The sequence below is a fragment of the Coturnix japonica genome, chromosome 2 (assembly GCF_001577835.2).
Source record: "Coturnix japonica isolate 7356 chromosome 2, Coturnix japonica 2.1, whole genome shotgun sequence".
NCBI classification, from domain to species: Eukaryota; Metazoa; Chordata; class Aves; order Galliformes; family Phasianidae; genus Coturnix; species Coturnix japonica.
Window position 1 is genome coordinate 60,519,544 of NC_029517.1, and position 19,962 is coordinate 60,539,505.

The window sequence follows — 19,962 nt, forward strand, 5'->3', positions numbered from 1 at the left end:
TATTTGCATTCTTCAGTAGCAAGCTTGATTTAACCTGAAGTGGGAATTAAAGAAGACAAACCCCTTGTTGCTTCTGTCTTTCATACAGGTTTCCTTCATTATTTGCTGCTAGGTGTTTGTAAACACTGACTGACAGCAGGTTTCAAAATTTCAACTACAGTTTGTTATTTCATAGACTTTCAAGATGGAATAGACGGTGTAATTAATCCCCTAACCACTGCCATGTGTATTGTCTCAGCAAAATGTACTGGTTATTTCCCTTAGTCATTATACGGGAAAAATTCCAACTAACAGTGACTGAAGACAAAACACGCAAGAAAGGATTTGACTAACGGGGTATTTACCCTATTCCAGAATACTTTTTTTCAAAGATATACCTAAAACTATTGGGGATTGTATGATTTCCTTAACTTCTGAAACAGGAACAATTATTCAACATGTACATCCTTTCTGCAAAGTATGCTGTCCAAATGGAACCACAGCACCAACCACTTGTCAGACCAGCACTGCACAGAAGCCTGCAGGTTTCCCACACCACACATCCTTCTCTCCTTAAGCCAACCAACACACAGCACCGCTGAGGGAACATCATGAATTCTGTGCCTGAACCAATCCAACTTGCTGTCATAAATATGCTATATTAAATTCAATTTCTAGGAATTAAGTCCCAGGTGTTTTCTTCTCCATTTGTGATTCTCACATAAAGTATTTTTTTTAAATGAAAGACGAGTCATAAAATATATATAAATACCTTGTCATTAAAGAGCAAACGTCCAAATAATTGTTTGGCTTCTTCAAGACTACCCTCCAGATAAACTGCTCCTATATGAGGAGACCAATATGTTAAAGTCCAATAACACATTTAGTTCCTAGGATTTACTAACCACTGGTTTACTGGTTATTTTGTAACAGCATGCTGTGGTAATAATCAAAACAGAATATCCAATTTTTTGAGAAATCTGAAACAAATTAGACACCAGCATAAATCAATGACTGTAAAATGCACAGAAAAAGATGACACAGTTAAGTCTTTGATAGAAAATGATATATCCAAAAAGCAAAATTTAAGCAAATTAGGCCAGAATCTATTCCTAGAAGTAGTTCACACTTTTCAAGCTGTCTATACCATATGTGTAGACAGTGACAGGCATTAAATACATTTCAATATACAGCAAATAGTTTTCATTTTCTTTGCACTTTCAACATTATATTCTGCATATAAACATGTCAGGACTATTGCAAACTTTAGTGCCTCCCCAGTATCACAATACACTATGTGAAATGGAAACAGCATCTCTCTCAATTCCTAGAGATTACTTGCAGATATATATATATTAACTGCATATTCAGTCCTCCCTATCCCTCCACCTGCATGTTTATAACAATCTGTGTGACTTGTGCTAGCAAATTATGCTTTCTGGATGTATTATATGCAATTTGTATCTGCATAGGAACTTTTAAAATTTGGTAACAACATGTGGCCCTCCAATTATTTGTTATAGAAGTGCTTTGGAATACCTCTAGCCAGTCCTTGTATGCATATCTGCTTAGAAGAAAAGGAAATACACAGCCACATGTAGAATGCACAGCAATGGAGTCACTGTTCCCACAAAGTGAGAACACTGCATTAATGTTCTCAGTGGGTCAACCACTTTATACTCTTCAGAGAACGGCTTGGGAGTTTATGAGTGTCTTACTCAAGGCATGTCATGAAAGCACTGAATTTCAAGCACGCCTTAGACAGTCTACTTATAATTTTCATCACAAGGAAGAACTATCAGACTTCTAGAAGGTTTCTCAAGTAGGCTCTTCAAGCCCCACATCCATTTTTACAACCCTTTTGCAAGCTGCCAGATTTTTGCTATGGCCTTGACAAAACCTTACTGCTCAAGCAACTCCATCAACAGTTTTGTATTGAATGTAAAACATCAAGCCTGTCCTCTCACAGAATTCTCACAGAATCTCAGTGCTTGTCCAATAGTCCTCTTTCCCATTTTCCAAACAAGCTGAAGGTTATAAATGAAACCAAAGATACATATCTAGAGCTCCTTTTCTGTTTTTTATTTTTTAAATTGTGTTGTTTATTTTTTTTTTCCATTTTTTATTTTTAAATTAAAGATCAAAGCACCCACAGAAAGCAAAATAGAGTTAAAACGACAACTCTCATTTCTTGATAAGATGAAATACAATTTGGCCCAAGGCAGAACACACAAAACTTGCCATCTAAGCCTGCTGTGATCTTTTTTCAAAGCAGAACAAAAAGCTTTGGGAGCCTGGATAGAATGTAAAGACCTAGAACAGAGTTAAGCCTTTACCATAGTCTGTATCACATATAGTACATCTGTACGAATATGAAAATAAGTCAAGTTTGAGTTGTTTTATATAATCAAACAGATTTATAAAAATAAGCTACTTAAAATAGAACTTATGTGGACATAATGGAGCAGATTTCTCCCTTTGTTGATTTCAGTAACTGTGGTCAGGCACTCCTGACTTCTCCCATATAAACTTATCACAGACAGTCACTGATCAGCATCCTACTGACCAGCCACAAATTTGACCCAATTCTCCTTCATCCTCAGCTAGCTGGATTTAGTAACTTAATGATGTACTGCCATGCTTTTTTATCTGTAAGAAAAATGAAAAATGGAAAGACAAAAACAAAAAAAATTATTGGACAAAAGTCATGCTTAACCCATAGGTTATCAGGGCACAGAGGAAATGGAGGACTGCTGTATTCTGAAAGCAACCCACAGATTAAAACTCAGGTCTGAAGAAGGACTCCCTGTCTGCAGATCTGTGCAAATACTAAGGGAAGCAGTGAGTTTCCATCCTGACAGGCCACAGTAAACAAACTGCTTCTTCCCACAAAACTCCACATGCCAGTCCATAGTGGCGCATGAGCGGTAGAGTCCAGCAGGTGCAAATGCTACAGTGTAACATCATGAAATGAGTGCATATTCTGTATGTGGGAAGCATTGAAGATGAGATTCTCCTTTATAATACTTCACATTCATACTGTTACATACATGGTATATGTACAAGAAATATGAAGAGACAACAAATTTAAGCTTTACTATCACCTACCCTTATAAGCGCTACTCAGGACAGACCTACATGCTATGCAGACACATCAAAACATAGCTGACTGCATACATAGAAACATGTGTTTTACCTATTAGGGCTTCAAAGCAGTTGGCCATAGCATGGCGGAGATCCGATTCCCTGCAGAGGTCTGGACCATGAGCATAAAGCATAAATCGATCTAGTTCCAGCTTCTGCAGAATATGTAAAGACAATAGACACAGTTATAAGTTTCCAAGAGTGCAAGTTCTAGTCACTAAACCTCAATTACAGTACTCTTACATAGCAACTGAATTTGAGGGAACATTAAAGCTGTTCTCCATAGTTTTAGCTCAGACATAGACTTTAAGGGTAAAATTAGAACACTTTGTTTTTAAGAGGCTAACAGTGCAATACCGTGAGAAAGCCAGGAACTACTCAACCAAAATTTCAAGGGAGTTCAGAGCAAAACGTGTCAGCAGTTACATTTAGGAAGGAGTTCAGAAGGAGGGCTGGAAGTGAGATAAACATTGTCTGATAGTGGATACTAAAATGTGCCATGTTTCTTGCTATTAGTTATGCAGACTTTGCCTTCAGAAATGCCAACGGGGTGTTCATGGGAAGGGAACTTTATGCTCTCCAGGAAGAGGATGGGGCAGGAGAGGGAGGAATGGGAACTCTGGTAGATACGACCCAGTAAACATCTGACTTATTCCTTTATGAGTTTCAACAGGTGGAAATACCTAAAGCCTCTGGGCACTGAAAGGTAAAAAAAATGATATTTTAATCCACAGTGCCACCTAGCTTTCTTTTTCCTTTCAACTGAGCATGATTAACATTCATGTTTCCTAAGCCATAATTCTGCTTGCCAGTCAGAATCTTAGGTAGCAAGTAAGATACCTCATATAATATATGATAATTCTGCTATAGAAATGCAGGCAAGAGCTACTAGCTTCTCTTTTTGTATTCATCTTTTTGACACAAGCCCATTATTAAGATTTTTAAGGAAGAGAATCGCGTATCTTGCAAAATTTGTATGAGAATAGGTTCTTCCCAAATGGGTGCCAAGTTGCTACTGACTGATTTCTCATTAACTTTCAACTTCATCTTTCCAGAGCATATTTAAGAAGTAAAAGTGAAGAAGCTAACGTTTTGGGATATGCGGTTTAGACACATTTCAATTTGAGAAAAAGAAGTCTTCCAGCGAGCAAGTGCCTTTTCACTGCTCCTGAACAGAAGGAACAACCACTTACCACTATACACAGTGCGAGAAGCACTTGTTACAATCAGCACCAAAGTACGATATTAATTTCTTTATAATGAATTTCAACTTCTCAAAAACTATTTCGATTTGTTTGTGTTAACTCTTTTTAGCTCCATTTTTGGAGCTTGCACTCAGCACACCTTGCATGTTTTACCTCTTATTTCTGGTTAAGATATAAAGCTCAGATAGTTTTGAACATTTCTGCTACAACTTCCCTTAGAAGCTACAAAAATTTATCCTCTGACCTTCAATTAAAACAGCACCACATACACTTATGAGAACTTAAGGAGCTGAGAATGTTATTGAGGAAGTAAACAGAACACAACATGATACTGCTTGGGTTTAAGGGCAAGAAATCAAGAAGGTCACATAAAATATACAAGAACAGAAAAAGGAACGTAGAGATTTTTCAAATACTTCCAGCTGTATCTAATACAAATAGAGTTTAAAAAAATGTCACAATAAATTTTCAGAGATAGACCATTTAGAATGACAAATATTGTGAGCAGAGCTTGAAAAATATCTGAACTTGCTCGATGTTGGTTTTAAAAAATAAATTCAACTGTCAGACAGTTTAATACCATTTTTAAAAACAAAACCCCAATTCAACTGTTTTTCAATCAATTCATGTCTATCTAAATCATTAAAGAAAGCTTTGGAGGAAAATGATTGTGTTCATTCCCTACTTTGCATTTCTCCCGAGGATTCAGCAAAAAGGCATGATAGAAATCATGCAGTTTTTGCCAAAATCTCAAGACTGTATAAGCTTGTTTAAATTATTATGTGAGTATGAACAGACAAGATTAAAAGAGACTTGAAAACCATCTGCAATACACAACGGAGTGGTGGGGAGGATGTGTGCACACATGCATGGCATAATACACTATACCAGTAAGCCACAGTCTAGCCTTCATAAAAATGCTACCAGTCTGTGAACATAGACCTATCCAGCTTCATATGCCAAATTTCCACACACCAATATCATGCAGAAATGTAAAGAAAAGCTCCCATCATTAACAGAATGAAATGAAATTCAGAGGCTACTCAGTTTCTCTTGTGATTTTCTTCTGTTTTTACTAAAACACTTCCTAACATATCACTTTCTCAAACTTCACAGTAAATTTGAAGTTAAAGGCCTAAGTTGTGGAGTGGACAAAATGATGCCCTCCCCTCAATCCCCACACTTTCACTACTGCCTACTGTCATGTTCTATCAGGCAGTTCCTTTATAGTCAGCCAGTTTCTTAGGGTTTCCCTTCCACCTCCACTATCTTTCTGGTATCAGTTTTACTATTTGTGCTGAAGTAGTTAAACACAAAGATAGCTTCAGCTAAGCATCCTAAAAACCTATTCTGCTAGAGAAAATTACTCAATTACTCCTCCTAAAAACGTGCTTTGTAGGAAATTCTAAGTCCTACTTTAATAGTTTTTCTACATTGAATAAAGCTCCTGTATCCCAAACCTTGTGCACAAAAATTTGCAAAGACCAATGCTTGAAGAAGATGGATCCTCCAATAAGCAATTCAAACACAAATAATCTTGTATAAGGGTTTCAAATACAGACATGAATTACAGGAGCATACCTTAGCCAGCATGGCCAGATGTTGGTTCTGAACAATGGCAGTGCGGTACGTAGCTAATCCTCCTTCCTCTAGCGTGGGAAACAGGTAGTACAAGTGGACACTGGCAAAACAAAATCAAATCAGATGCTGGCAGCACTAGGTGAAAGATGATCCATTTATGTCTTTACAGAAAACTGCTTTCCCATCAGTTCCTACATAGCAACACCACTTGAAGGTAAAGAAAATCAAATATTAAAACATTTCTCAATAATATTGACTAAGTAGCATAGAGAGTAGGGAAGGAAGAGTCCTGATTCTTTACCAGACAGAATATAATTTCCAAACCCTTGCACTGACAAGCAACATCATCATCTGAAGGTGTGTAGGAGCAATGGGTCCAGCAAGGCTGACAGACAGAGGATGCTGAGGAGCAAAAAGATGGGTACAATGCAGGTGGAAGACCATGGCACAGGTACACTACAGTGTTCTACTGATGATACTCGAAATATAGTTTTTCACAATTTCTTGAAGTAGTTTAGCGAATAACTGCTCTTAAATGCAGCAAAAACAGGTTGCTTAAAAACAACAACATTGAACAGATGCTAAAGAAAGAAATCAACTAAAGAACAGAAATCAACAGACTATATTTACCGTATGTGTAAAGTCATTAACATCATAAACAGAAAAATGAGTGAAAAATCACAGGCTTTCAATTGCCTTTAACAACATTTATCACCATAAAAGTAAGATACTTCATAAAACAAAAACAAAACAGAAATTCAGTGATCCAAACAAGACCTGAGTAAAGAATAACTGATTCTGACTCTCACTGTATGGCTATCTAGCACATGTCAGAAAAGTTGAAGTGTTTTCAGCATCCCACAACTGGATGACATCATAATAATTAGTGTTCCCCTACTAATGTCTTATTAAACCACAAGAATGGGAAGAATCTGCAAATGGGTACAAGATTTAAGAACAAAAAGTACTGTGGAACTCAGAGGCAATCTTATCCAGGATCATAACTTAAAAAAGCAGAATCCTGACGTTGTGCTGGGGAATAATGCTTCAGATTTAAATAGTGCTTACATGCTTTATTGAATAGAAATGTAGCACAGTTTTTTCTTAATTTAGACAAAAGTTAGCTCAAAGTCAAGTGATGGTTGATGAAAAACAGCAATGAAAAATGTAAGACAATTTATTCAGTAAGTCTTCTATCTTATCAGCCTGTACTTTTCCGTGAGAGAAAAAGCCATGGGTTTTAAGGGCAGCAGAGATCTTTAGAGAGTAGAAGCTTTTAATACTGAGTAGCTAGTGGTTAGTGGAGTCTAATAGTGAATGGAGATACGAGCAATTTGGTTATTTTTATCACAAAGTTACTGTAAAGCTTTTCTTTATGCAAACAAGACTATTCCCTCATTAACAATGGTAAAACAAAGCAGTCAAAATGGATAATAATCTTTATTTTGTGCAGATTGCTTGCACTAGAAAAAAAACAGTGGAGGCAACTTTTATATTATCTCTGTATTATTCACTAATTTCTGAGTACTTGGAATGGACCCAAAGTGAAGCAATTTTGATGAACCATGATTTTTTGCTATTACTTCTAAGTAATTTAGATTTGTCCTCAATATACTCCTAATAGTTAGATTTTCAGAACTGCAAACATTCAGTATTATCAGTGAATGTTCTTCACTGGCTGCTGGAGAAACAAAATGCAGGGGAACAAAACAGCACACTAAAATAAAAATCATTTCACTAAGGAATTGTGAAGTTCAACTTGTCTGTATCTGAAATACTAATTTCTAATAACTCCAACAAACTTTAAAGCACACTCCATGAAACCAGTTCTTTTTCGGCAGCACTGAAAGCATTTTCAAGATGAGTTTGTAGATGTGCAGACAGAACATCAGGGGAGTGCCAACATGCACAGTAGTGAAGCATGCACTACAAAGTCGAAAAAGCCAAATGGTATGAGAATAAAACATACAAAAATGAGGGCTATTGAAGAATTCTCCGTTTACCTTGTTAAGAACTCCACCACAGCATCTCCCAGAAATTCTAAACGCTCATTGTGGTTAATCCTGAAAAAAAAAGTATTTTTTAGGTATTTTTACTATCAGTTAAATATCATATGCTGGTTATTTACACAGTATAACTAGAAGAAATTTGAGTTTCTTGCTGGTCAGACATGAATAACCCTTCGTGCAGCCTTTTGCCTTCCACCACACTTTCTGAAGCACAATCATTTCCAAAGCAGAAAAAACCACATGAATCTTCAACCTGATGAGTGACTCCATTGTCTTTGAAGTTTTCCTACATTCTATTCTGAGATATTGTCAGAGTTTAACAAACAGAGAGAGGAAACAGTATTGTTGATTGTCACTGTGCCGTACCCTACTGAAATTGAGCTGCTTTGTCCAGCAAAGGACATCAGACAATTGAAACAAATGACCACCTTCAGTTTTCTATGTGCAACTAGGGAAGTAGATGTAATTAACATCAACACCTGCAGGGTGTGACGATTCTGCAGCAGATCTGTTGGTATGGACAAGCTACAAGGGAGTAAGTGCTTTCATTTTTCACAGCACTTTAAAATACCACACAGACATGCACACTGTCCTGCCTTCTGTAATTTCCTTTAAAGTCAAAAGGAAAAACTACTGTACAAGAAGATGCATTCATAGATGCTATAAAGCTAGTAGAACTTTATATTTCCTGTGTTTTTCCTTTCTTTTATGTCTGCCTATGTTTTTCCTTTGTTTTGCACAAGTTTCACTTGCTTATAAAACTAAGGACAAACAGGACACCACAACTGAAAAAGAACTCAACTTTGCTTTCAGATATATATATAAATTTGCCTTTAAATTTCTGCTCTTCATCTTGAGGCATGCAAGCAGTATCATATTGACTACACTCGTGACTGTAACAGAATCAAGGCCACAGTCATAGGATTTCTTTTTTTTTTTTTTTTTAATTTTAATTTAATATTTCTCAAGTGTTTGACATCTTTTACAATAATTTGCATCCCCTCAACAATTACATAGTTTATGTGCTTTCTGAAATAGCAAGCCTTTGTTATGGGCTGAAAGAATTCAAGTATCTATGCTGTTAAAAACAAAGCGTGATGAATACAGCAAGTCCACCACATCGCACCACAACAGAGAACACATCTTTCTGATGCAGCGTTTCATATTTGTGTATTATTTCATGAGAATCAGTGCAATTTAGCCTTATCTTACTTTGCTCTAAAAGAGATGAAATAAGCTTGAGATTGACTTCCAAAGAAAAAGGCACAGTCTAGCTGAAACAGCACTTGGAGAAAACTACAGCAATCATTTATTCAGAATTCAACTTCTCCCACTCCCCAGCTTCCTCTATAACGATGACTATTTAAAGATCAAGTTATAACATTAGTTAACCAATCTACCCTCTATCTTCAAGTACGTGAAATCTAAATGTGTGAACAATTACTTCTTGCATTATCCCTGTCAGCCTTGTTTATTCAGTTTGGCTACGTATGGTGTCTGGGGCTATTTATTTGCACAGAATTCTTAGTGGTTGTTTGAACACTATTAAATAATGCCAATGATTCAGCTTTTTGTCGTTATCTGTTTAAGCATGTCTTTAATTTGGAACAAGACAGTAGAGAAGCCCACATTGGACATCACACTCATGTTAACAAGGTGCCATGCCAGGAAAGTACTGCTATGAGGAAAGGTGATGAAGAATCCAATTTACAGCAATGATAACAATAACAACAAATCTTATTTTTCATTCTGCAGAAAGCAAAAGATAGCATTTTAGTTTTCCTCATGTCATGGATAAATTGTAGAATTAGCTGTTAAAACCTTCCTCAGGAGGTCTCTGCAGGTATCACTGAACATTTACTATAACACTGCTTCACAAACTTCAGCATATCCCCAGAGAGTTAATTCAAAATGACTTCCCACTTCAATTATTTTCCAGAGCTCTTATTATTATAAGTTAATAGATTTTACTAAACACCTCCTTTTGAAACAGTTCCTCTCCTTGCAAACACAGAACATAACTAATATCCTCTGCAAATCCAAAATCAATTATTATTGTTACCTGGAAGGAGCTGGATCATCCTGTCCCAAACGGGACATAATATTTATCAGGGTGTTTATCCCTAGAAATACAAACAACATTCTATTAAACAAACCACCACTGATTCAATTTAAATAGAGTTAGAAAGTAATTACTCAAAATGCTGCTCTGTAATACCTATAACACAAGATCTTCCTGCTATTTACAGAGTTTACTTTACAGTGAGTACCATATCTACAGATGCACTCTGCCTAACTAACCACAGACCTACTACAAGATGCTTTGGTATGTTTGTCTTCAACATCAGATTCTCAGAGAGAAAGCCAGCAAGGAAGGACATACCAAACATTACATAAACAATAAACAATTAACTTCACTACATCTGAATGTACTTTTAAGGTGTACTCTGCAGTACAGACCACGTATTCTCAAATTAGGAAAATATTTCTATTGAAATGATCTCCAGAATGCTTACCGTATTGAATAGCAAACTAAGAAAACCCATTTATTGACTAAAATCCAAAATGCAGTCATTTAGAAAGGTTTCACTGGTTTCTATGCAGAACCACTGAAATACTTCGCTAAAGTGATCTCTGAAAAGCAACAGCCAGTGAAACAATAATAGATTTTTTTTTAATGATTAAGAGTGAAGCAAGAGATGGTAGTGGTGTAATCCATACCTTTTTTTCTCATGTGCATATGGTGAACTTTTCTGTCTCCATACTTCGGTTGTCGAATCCCACAGTTGGATAAGGAATTTCTGGCATGGTCTGGATTCATTCCAAAGTTTAAGTGATGGCTTGGATGAGTCATAGCAAGCTATAATGTAACACACAAAAAAAAGTCTTAGGCATATTTTTGCAAATGCAAGAAAAAACATATTAGATTGGTGCCTAATAATTGTTATTTTCAAGTCTGAAGAAAGGCTACAAAGTGAAGTCATAAATTACTAGCTTGGTTCCAGCAATCTAAATGTAGGATGTATGATTTCAAATGTCACAAAGAAGTGACACGCTCAATCATCACTTTACCTAATTAACTTTCTGTAAGGTTTTTTTTTTTTTTTTCCTTTTAAAAAGAAATAAATTAGCTTTGAAGAAGAAAGCACGAACTGTCAATTTGCCCTAACTTTTTTGCTTACCAGCTTTGCTGACTTGCTTTAAATACAACTGAGTTTGATTATTTAAAAATATATTACAAAACTGCAGGAGTTAGAAAGGATCTCTAGAGACCATTGAGTCCAACAGCCCTGCTAAAGAAGGTTCACTACAGCAGGTTGCACAGGTAGGCATCCAGATGGATCATTCTAACATTCACTCAAATTCAGGTCTACCACTGAGCAAAGGCAGGTGTATGCCTATATGCACTCTTCATGCCTCTAATTTATTCAAAAGATCTGTTGGGATAACTAATACTTTGAAAGATCTGCAGTGCAAATGATTGACTATTTTCAAGCTCATTTCTGTGACTTTATGTAGAAGATGGGATTACAGACAAAATAATTTTAGGAAGACAAAACAGCAAGTAATTTACTTTTTGCACATCTTACCTGCAGCAAGCACCTATCTCGAAAAGTGTAGCCTATCAACTTGTCCAAATGCATCAGACACTGATGGTAGCGAATATGGTGGGTGAGGACAGGAAGCATCATTGCGTGCTAAAACAAACCATAAAAAGAAGCTTTCAACTTCAGTGTACAGAAGACACTGTTGAGTAAACTATAAACAGAAACACATTCCATTTGTCACTCACCCACTGATTTTGGCTTAAATGACAAAACGAGAGAATTGGAGTTTCCCCATCATCACAGATTTGCCCATCTACATAGTAACAGTGGAGATATACGCTTATATCAATATAAATAGAATAATAGATTTATAATAATAGCCTTCTACTGAAGCATTCTGAATGAGTTTAGACCATGTCTGGCCACCAGAAAGGTCCATTTTCAATAAGCTGTGACTGAATATGATGCTAGATGCTTTTATATTTTTAGGAAGAATTAAGGCCTTTTTGAAATTTCACAATCTGGCAGTTTCTGGGATAATGTGGTAAAAATATAGGAACAGTTGCTGTATAATCATCTAGGACACAGATACTCTTTTCTGTTGGAGGAAAATATAAATTAAAATGAAGCTCATGTAGCAACAACCAAAGTCCCTCCCTCTTTCAATGTTTTAAAGCTGTATTTGTATTTAATATTACTATTTGTGTATGAATTTGGATTTAAGTAAGTAGTACCAGTTTACCAATACAGCAGTATAGCAAGCATAATAACTACAGACATCAAAAGTCTTGTATAGAAGTGAAAAGTGAGAGCACTACAAGAACTTTATGAATGTGACCAGTTTTTTTTGCACTGATGTCAAATTTCAGTTCGTATCTATTAGTGGCATTACATGGACATATTCAAAATAAGTGTGTTTTAAGGCAATATAAATCCAAGGGCTATCTATATCAATTTCAGAAAAAAAAAATGTATCTGATTACAGATTATATACATACTATGTGAGGAGAGCTGAAAAAAAAACTAAAAATGCAAAGAAGGTGATGTGTATTTTATAGAATGAGTGATGCTAAGGATTTCTGCGTGTCATTAAAGAAGGGACAGCAGAAAAAAAAAAAATCTTGTTAAGTTGCAATATTGAGAAGAATAGCTGTTGACAAAGGTTTCCACTTCAGTAAAAGAAGATCAGTTCTTTAGAAATGAATACATAGCTTAAAGGTAGCAATGTGACATAATTGGTTAACAGTAAGAAAGCAGCTCTCTGGATCTCTAAATGGCAGAAAAAAACAAAACCACTGCAAACAAAATGAATAAGTTAATCTGGAACATTTTTCCTGTTACTCATTTAGAGCCTCTTATGGTGATGTACAAGCTAGGGAAATACTCTTCTCATCTCCACATAAACTCTTCAGAAGTGCTTCCTATGTTTTCCTTCATGGAAATAATTATTTACAGTAAAAAGATTGCTTCCCTGCCCATATGTTTCACTGCACAGACTGCCAGACAGTAAAGTCCCTCAAGCAAGACTTGATTTTCCTCACACTTAATAACCAGTACATGTGGCCCAAAGTTTGAGAACTGGAATATGAAGTTTTGACTATATCAGTTGTGGTGAAGTGAACAAGGAATAGATATCTCTCAGGGAGGCACACAGGAGGTCTTTGATTTGATTCTTGCAGTTATATTGACAAAGTGCTGCTTTCACAGCACTAAATACCTGATTGATTCAATTAACATGTGTCATGTTAGATTATAGCTATTTGATGTTTCAGATGTTTTATTTATCTCTATAAGAAAATAAAAAGGAGGCTTTTAAAGTTGCATTAGTCTAAAAGAATAGCTAGTCATTACAAAAAAATTTCCCCTGAAACAGTATGGGAACAGAAGTTATCCCATAACCTTTATACTTGAATATGGTTATAAACATACTAGTAATTATTATGCACACGATTCTAACTGTGCTGCATATTTTTTTTCCTGCCGCAGTTGCCATGGCAAGCAGCAGTCACTACCAGATGAACCAGCTAGTTAGCAGTGACATCCTCCCCAAGGCTGCCAGGAGGCAAAGCTGCCAGACTATGGACAGATTCTTCTGACCTTAAGTTACCAAGAAGTTCGGCAAACTGACACAGTCTGAAATGCATCATGTTTCTCCTCATCCTGAATACTTATCTCAGCCTGTTGAGGGCATGTCAGCAGCAACACAGGCAATGAGGAGTGGTTGTCTTTTTGGTGGGACCCAGTCTGCACCAAGGTCCCATCTCAGCACTGACCAAGAACTGCGCACTTCACCTACTGCTGTATTTTAAACAAGCCTGGAAGAAGATTGCCACTGCACATTTTTAAACCATTATGCTCACCTTTCTTCCTGTCCCCAAGCAGTTCATTTTGAAAATCATAAAGACCAGTGTTACAGCTATGTAGAACTTGGAGCAACTTCAAAACTTTTAAGTCATTCTAATAGCTTTAATCTTCTATCTACAGTGCTTTAAAAAGGTAAGGAAAATGAGCGGTTTTTAACTCACTGCACATTCACTCTGCTCACAGAGTTGATTTACATGTATTTAGTTTTAGTCTTCTTTAATACAGCAAAAAGCATGCAGCAACAATAGCAGACTTTCATTTTTAAAGATATTCTTTTTACCTACTCTTGACCTCTCCAATAAATAAAATCAAAGGACTTTCCTAGTAGGACTGCCTGATTTAGATATTCTGGTTGCAGATGCACTCAGAAACACAGAATAGCTTCATTCCCATCATCCTTTTCTGATTTGTTGTCCTTCAACAGCAAAATGAAAACAAGAACATCCAATGATACATTAAAAGATTAAATTTAAGATGATATGAATAAGAAACAACTATTTCAGTTCTCTCCTAAATTAGAACTTTATATTGTTTCCTTAACCTATAAAAACAGACACTCCTTACTACGAAAAAAAATAAAAAGGCTGTAACTTTCTCTGCTCCTATTTATTCTCTGGCTTCAGAAGCAATAGTACAATCAAAGCAAACATTCCAGACAGGAAAAAAAAAAAAAAAAAAAAAAGCTATTTTAGCTATTAGTTTTTCTCTCTTATACAAATTCCTCCTCCAGTCTTAGAAGGGTTTCAATACATCAACATGATTTCTAATTATACCTTTACTAAATCAAAGCTAAGTTAATATTGATTAAATTTTCAGCCTTTAATTCTTAATCAACACCTTCCAAACAGAAAAAATGACCTAATTATACCACTAGTATATTTATTTGGCTGTTGCACCTATTTGAGTTTTTCTAGTACAGTATTAGAGAAAAAAATGCATGTATTAAACTTTGTAACCACAAAGTTGGTAGCTGTCATCTGCTTTGTAGCAGGATCCAGCAGAGATCTGTACCTTGAAAATGTCACATATATAAAATGTTAACTTATCTAAACTACATCTTCCTACCGAGGGTTATCCTTTTATAATGTTTGTTTCTTTTTTTCTTTTGCCTCATGCCTCAGTGAGAAAAATAAATAAGAAATACTTAAATAGAAAAATATCTTAAACTAAAAGCATATACTACCAACCCAACTGATGGACACAGAAACTCTTGATGTTTGACGCTAGAACTAATACATGGCTGATATAAGTCAAGGCTGCTGCATTTCAGACCTCCAAGCCTCAAACTGGCCGCTCTTGCAACCCCCTACACCACTTTCTGCTTCACATCACTCTTGAGAAGCAAGCCTCTGTTAGAAAATTAAACCTATAAAATAGTTTTTTATAAAGGCAAGGAGACTAAAATAGTTCCCTAAAGCAACAGACCACGCTGAGGCAAAGGTATTAACTTCCAGTGGTTGGTTCTTCAGCACAGAAACATAACAAACTCTTACACAAAGTAAGTGGCAGCTATCAAGAAAAACAACACATCAGACATCTCTACAATCCAGTCACCTGGCAGACATCAGAGCGTATCCCTGTTTTCCAGAATCCCTGGCTACTCAACTCGACAGTTACTTCACGTCTCATCGTGTTCTTCTGCCGGATTTTCTGCAGTGCTTCCTAGACAGGAAGAAAATGGAGCTCTTTCAAAGAACTTTCTACAGTAAAGCAACATTAAAGAACGCATATACATTCACAATATTTGAAGTTCATTTTTGGCAAGCAGTTTCTAAAACTAGTCCAGACCTTGTAATCATCAGCCACAGACTGTGAAGGATGTGCCTGAGAATAGCACAGATGGAGGATTTTGATAGCATGAGAAAGAAAGGGACTACAGTTTTTCTTGTAGATAACAAAACAAACCAGTTCTACTTGTACATTCAAAATGATGCATACACAAGTAAGTTAAGATCCTCATAATGAAAACAATCTCTTAATTCAAGTCTGTGCCCATATATATTTCTAGTTAGAAGCATTCAAAAGGAATAAGGTAATCAATAAATTGAATAAAAGACACATCTTGTTAAAGGATGCTTGCTACCACAGAACGGTTTCCATTTACTGTTGTCAGTAACACTGGTTTGGGAAACTGGTCAGCATTCACTAATCCTGCAGCCTATTACAACAAAATCTACCAATACTACTACAATGAAAGAATTAATTTTTTAAAAAATCTGTTTTGCCTTGACCGCAGTTTGTTCACTGTTGTGTCAGCAGTGGTTCTGTCTGTATAAACCATGAAATGGATGCTTGGCTTCTTTGACTGAACCATTTTTAAGAAATATTTCTTGTAAAAATGGGTGAAAGAAAAATAGCTGAAATAAATCACCTCCAGATCAGGAACTTCTCATTCTAATACTAGCAAGTCTCTGGAGTATGGAAGCTCTTCACACAGTGTGCACTTAAGTAACGTCTTCTTTCCTCCTTATTATACAAAATTTCTCAAAGCTGCAATCCATCCTCCCCCTCCTCCTTTTCGCTACAGAGCACCTGCACAAAGCCATCTATTCTCAGTTCCCACTCTGAAGCCCATGAGCATCTCTGGACAAGAACAAGCTCTGCCTTCTGCCTTGCAGAATGGTTCCAAGAGGCACATCTATCCAGACAGTTTCATCAAAGATATTTCTAGACAGTACCGAGATGTCAGAATAGGAGGCTGCTTCTACTGTAAGCAATAGAAGAAGCCTCTAGGCACCACCTTATCACAAACAACATCTTGCAATCACATACGGTGATGAAGGCAGAGGGAAGACAACTGCTTACAGCACTGCAGCCCCTTGAGCATTACCTAAAACTTGCCTTTCAAGCCTTTGCCATTGGGTGTTTGCCAACAGGTGCTGCATTACTTGCTACACTTTCAGGCTGACAGACTCAGAAGCACTCCAGCATTATCCATAATATGTGGCTTTCTTTAAAAGCAGTGGTATAGCTTAGGTGCAGACCTACAGCTCCTGCTACTGCTCTTATGTTTTTTAACACCCAGTTGGCAAAATGTATTATTTATCATCACATGAAGCTCCTGCTTTAGTCCCGCACATCTCTCTGACTGCAGACAACTACTTGAGAAATCAGTCATCCTAGAGAATAGTCTACAAACAGAGACCAGAACACCACATAGTCAGTGATAAGGATAACACCAGAAGGAGCATTTTCTTTTTCAAAGCTAAACTATCACCCCCATACAACAAATCCACCACAGTTTTATATACAAGTCATCCATTAGCCCCTAATAAAAAGACGTCCATAACACAATGATCTTCCCTTCCACTTGCTCTTCCAAGAGAGTTAAGCTGTAGCAAAGATAATTCCATCTTCAATCAGGTCAAGACAATTTCTCCTTACAAATTTTGCTACTGCTGAGGTTTCAATCCTGAGTTGTTGTTCTCCCTGACATTTACAGGGAAGGAAGCTAAGGACTTACTTAGTACCAATATGAAGAAAACGTTTGCTAAGTCTCTTCCTCATGCAACAGTATAGTATGCTTTGCAGTAATAATAAAAACAGGCATACTGTCAAATATATGAAACAGCTTCCACAGCCACCGCTTTACCAAACTAAGGATAATTAAAATAAACAAGCTTTTTAATAAATAAAACCACAACAGCAGTTAATTCCATCATATACCAAAGAAGTTCATTTCTCCCCCCTACATATTTTTTTATGTAAGTCATTCAATTTGGAGTGCCTGGTAGACAAACCATCAGATAAATACAAAGCTGTAGTCCACAATCTCAAATGATGGATACATTAGGACAGACTACTTTAGTCTCTATCTAGGTGACTATTATTCTAATTTTAATTCCCTACTGGCTGAGCATATACACTTAAGAATTGTTTATTCCTCATTGCTTTCAGGAGAAAAATGAAAAAGACAAAAGCTCAAAACACACCTCACTTATCATTAAGTTTTACTGAAAATAAGAGCCATCAGGTTATTCCAATTGTTTTTCCTTTTTTTTTTTTTTAATCATTCAGTCACTTGAAGATCTTAAGGAATTCACTAAGACTGCCTATTAAATTAGGGCTTAAAACTATGCACAACCATGGCAGTTTTTAATCTCAAAAGAGAAATGTTTAAAATTATGAGACACTTAAAAGAGCATTCTAAAATGAAAAGTCCTTCTCTATGCTAATTCCTGAAACCACTAAAGGCAAGGGCTATAAAGAAGTTATGGTTCCACAAGGATCATTTTCTGTAATTGGTTAAAACTTGCAGTAGTCTGGGAGTTGAAAAAAGGAGAAAAAAAAATCCATTCACTAGCGAGCAAGGATAAAAATAAAATCTGTATTAACAGCCTGAAAAGAAAACCTTTTGTGAAGGATTTCTATTGTTTCCATAAAAAGGGCAGTCATACAGCTTTACTCCATCCTGAATTACAGTACTCAATTATCAGATACAGGAAGGCCCAGCGTACCTCTCTCTGTGATAATTTCTGTTTATCAGCTTGCTTGACTTTGGGACTGTTAGCTAGCAGGTGACGCAGCTTCACATAACTCTTCCACAGTTTTTGATATCTGAAGGACAAAAGAAGAAAACAAATATGTTAGTCAGTACAGTACAGTAGAAGTCTATCATAATTTGGCCTTCTGAACTAAAATACACAGGCATCTTTTTGCTCCAGAAAAATCTCAAAGCATTTCTCAAGAAAGCTGGCAGTGCCTCTGCAGTTGCTACAGTGACGTGATCACAAAAGCAGAGGCATTAGTGTGCAGTGTGAGGCGAACTGCAAAGCTCAGGGCAGAAGACAGCCTCAGATACCCACCCACCCTCACTGCAGGATGACCCCTGCCCACTGAAAAGACTTTCCTACCGTGTGACACCACAATTCACGCAGATGAAGGTCCCTTCTTCACCCCCTACCACTCACTGAAAAGCAGTTACCTTTTGCAAGAAGTAACTGGCTGAAACATTCCAATGAAGCACACGACAAAAACATCCACCAGCTGTGAGCTGCACTTTGTGAAAGTGAAGTTTAATTTCCTGTGGAAACTGAAAGCCAAGTTTTCTATGGCTACTATAAATGTAAGTTTTCTAGTTTTATCCAACTCCATTGCCTATTCATTGTTCAGGAGTGTCTAATTACACATATATTTATTTAACAGCTCATCCGTAGAAGCCCTCCAGTAACCTAACACTGATTTTCACAAACTAGATGAGGATATTTCTGCCTCAAAATGAGAGCTTGACATTTGGATGTACAACATAGGTTTTACTACTAATAGGGGCAGAACCAACTGTCTTATTGCAGTTACGTTTGAGAAATAATGAACAGATGACAGTATGAAAAAGTAACAAAAATTCTGTATTACAATGTCATAAAAAACATACTACAGGAAATTCTTTTCTGAGCATTATAAATTTCACACATACACCAGAGTTAAGGCTGAGATTTATCATGACACAGCTTTGTTACTTTGATTAAGGAAGCACATCCAGATTCCCCAGACAGCTCTCGTGAGGGAAAAAAAAAAAGCCTAAAATTTCCATGGCCTTTCCTATTCAAAAAGTTAAAATACAAGACTTCGGAAAAGAATTTATGTTGTATTCTAGTATTTTCCACTAGGAAATTCAGCATCAAAACAGAGATGGTTTGCACATTCTCATCTAATTTTTTTATAGGTTAAAAAAATAAATAAGAAATTAGAAATCATACCCACAGTTAAAAAGAAAATATTGTTTAGCTAAGCACTCGCTCTTCCCACTCCTGTGACTTATCTGGTGTTAACATGCAAGTTTAAGTTCACATATCATTTTTTACTCATTATCAACATATCAAAGCTAATTCATAGATGTCAACAATGCGCAGAATTTAGCAAAATCTATTATATCACTAAGTTAGAATCCTTTCAGAGTAAGGTGGTATCGTTTTCTTCATATAGATGGAAAAACACTTAAGTAAAGATTTGCTGGTGATTAAAAGTATTCAGGATATTAAATTTAAATTATCTGAGTTGCAGAATAACGCATGTCATATATTCACATGGGAGCAACCAGGCCTCAGAAGTGCAAGTGAAATACAATGTCATTAGGTAACTCTAGAAGAAAATCAAGAGGAAAATGACAGTCTTAACTATATTTGCAGAAGAGGC

The 19,962-nt window shown here is 36.3% G+C and overlaps 1 protein-coding gene across 1 annotated transcript in view; it reads right to left on the reverse strand.

The window, feature by feature from the left end:
* Nucleotides 1–19,962, reverse strand: part of DROSHA (drosha ribonuclease III) — a 65,093-nt gene that overhangs the window by 16,806 nt on the left and 28,325 nt on the right. The window contains exons 15-23 of the mRNA XM_015854467.2: nucleotides 18,288–18,387; nucleotides 15,385–15,492; nucleotides 11,509–11,616; nucleotides 10,640–10,778; nucleotides 9,981–10,041; nucleotides 7,913–7,972; nucleotides 5,910–6,009; nucleotides 3,176–3,278; nucleotides 752–822 (exon numbers count right to left, since the gene is read on the reverse strand). Coding sequence (XP_015709953.1) covers nucleotides 752–822; nucleotides 3,176–3,278; nucleotides 5,910–6,009; nucleotides 7,913–7,972; nucleotides 9,981–10,041; nucleotides 10,640–10,778; nucleotides 11,509–11,616; nucleotides 15,385–15,492; nucleotides 18,288–18,387 — 850 coding nt within the window. The remainder of the gene's footprint in view (nucleotides 1–751; nucleotides 823–3,175; nucleotides 3,279–5,909; nucleotides 6,010–7,912; nucleotides 7,973–9,980; nucleotides 10,042–10,639; nucleotides 10,779–11,508; nucleotides 11,617–15,384; nucleotides 15,493–18,287; nucleotides 18,388–19,962) is intronic.